The sequence below is a fragment of the Myotis brandtii genome, unplaced genomic scaffold (genome assembly GCF_000412655.1).
Source record: "Myotis brandtii unplaced genomic scaffold, ASM41265v1 scaffold343, whole genome shotgun sequence".
In the NCBI taxonomy this organism is placed as follows: Eukaryota; Metazoa; Chordata; class Mammalia; order Chiroptera; family Vespertilionidae; genus Myotis; species Myotis brandtii.
The window spans coordinates 118,455-118,680 of record NW_005363209.1 but is presented as its reverse complement, the minus strand read 5'-3'; the positions used below and the strand labels follow the sequence as shown (position 1 = coordinate 118,680).

Here is a 226-nt window from a genome sequence, read left to right as displayed (position 1 = left end):
GCCATGGCGGGCACTCTGCGGCCCCATCCGCAGGCACCACCGCCTATCCAGGCCTGCGGAGCGAGGGAGAGCATCAAGCGCGAGGCCACTTCTGCGCTCTCGGTCACCTCCCCGACCCCCGCCAAGTGGGGGCTGTCCAAAAAGAGCAAGGAGCAGCCGGACCGCGCCCTGGACACGAGCGGGCCCCCCCGGGGACAAGGCCACTTCCTGGGCATCATGGGAGGCT

General features: G+C 70.4%; 1 protein-coding gene across 1 annotated transcript in view; it reads left to right on the top strand.

Annotated features, from left to right (window-relative positions):
* The window catches only part of PRDM13 (PR domain containing 13), a 9,430-nt gene that overhangs the window by 7,785 nt on the left and 1,419 nt on the right, over positions 1-226 (top strand). Inside the window, exon 6 of the mRNA XM_005871479.1 lies at positions 1-223. This exon is cut by the window's left edge and continues 19 nt beyond it. Coding sequence (XP_005871541.1) covers positions 1-223 — 223 coding nt within the window. The remainder of the gene's footprint in view (positions 224-226) is intronic.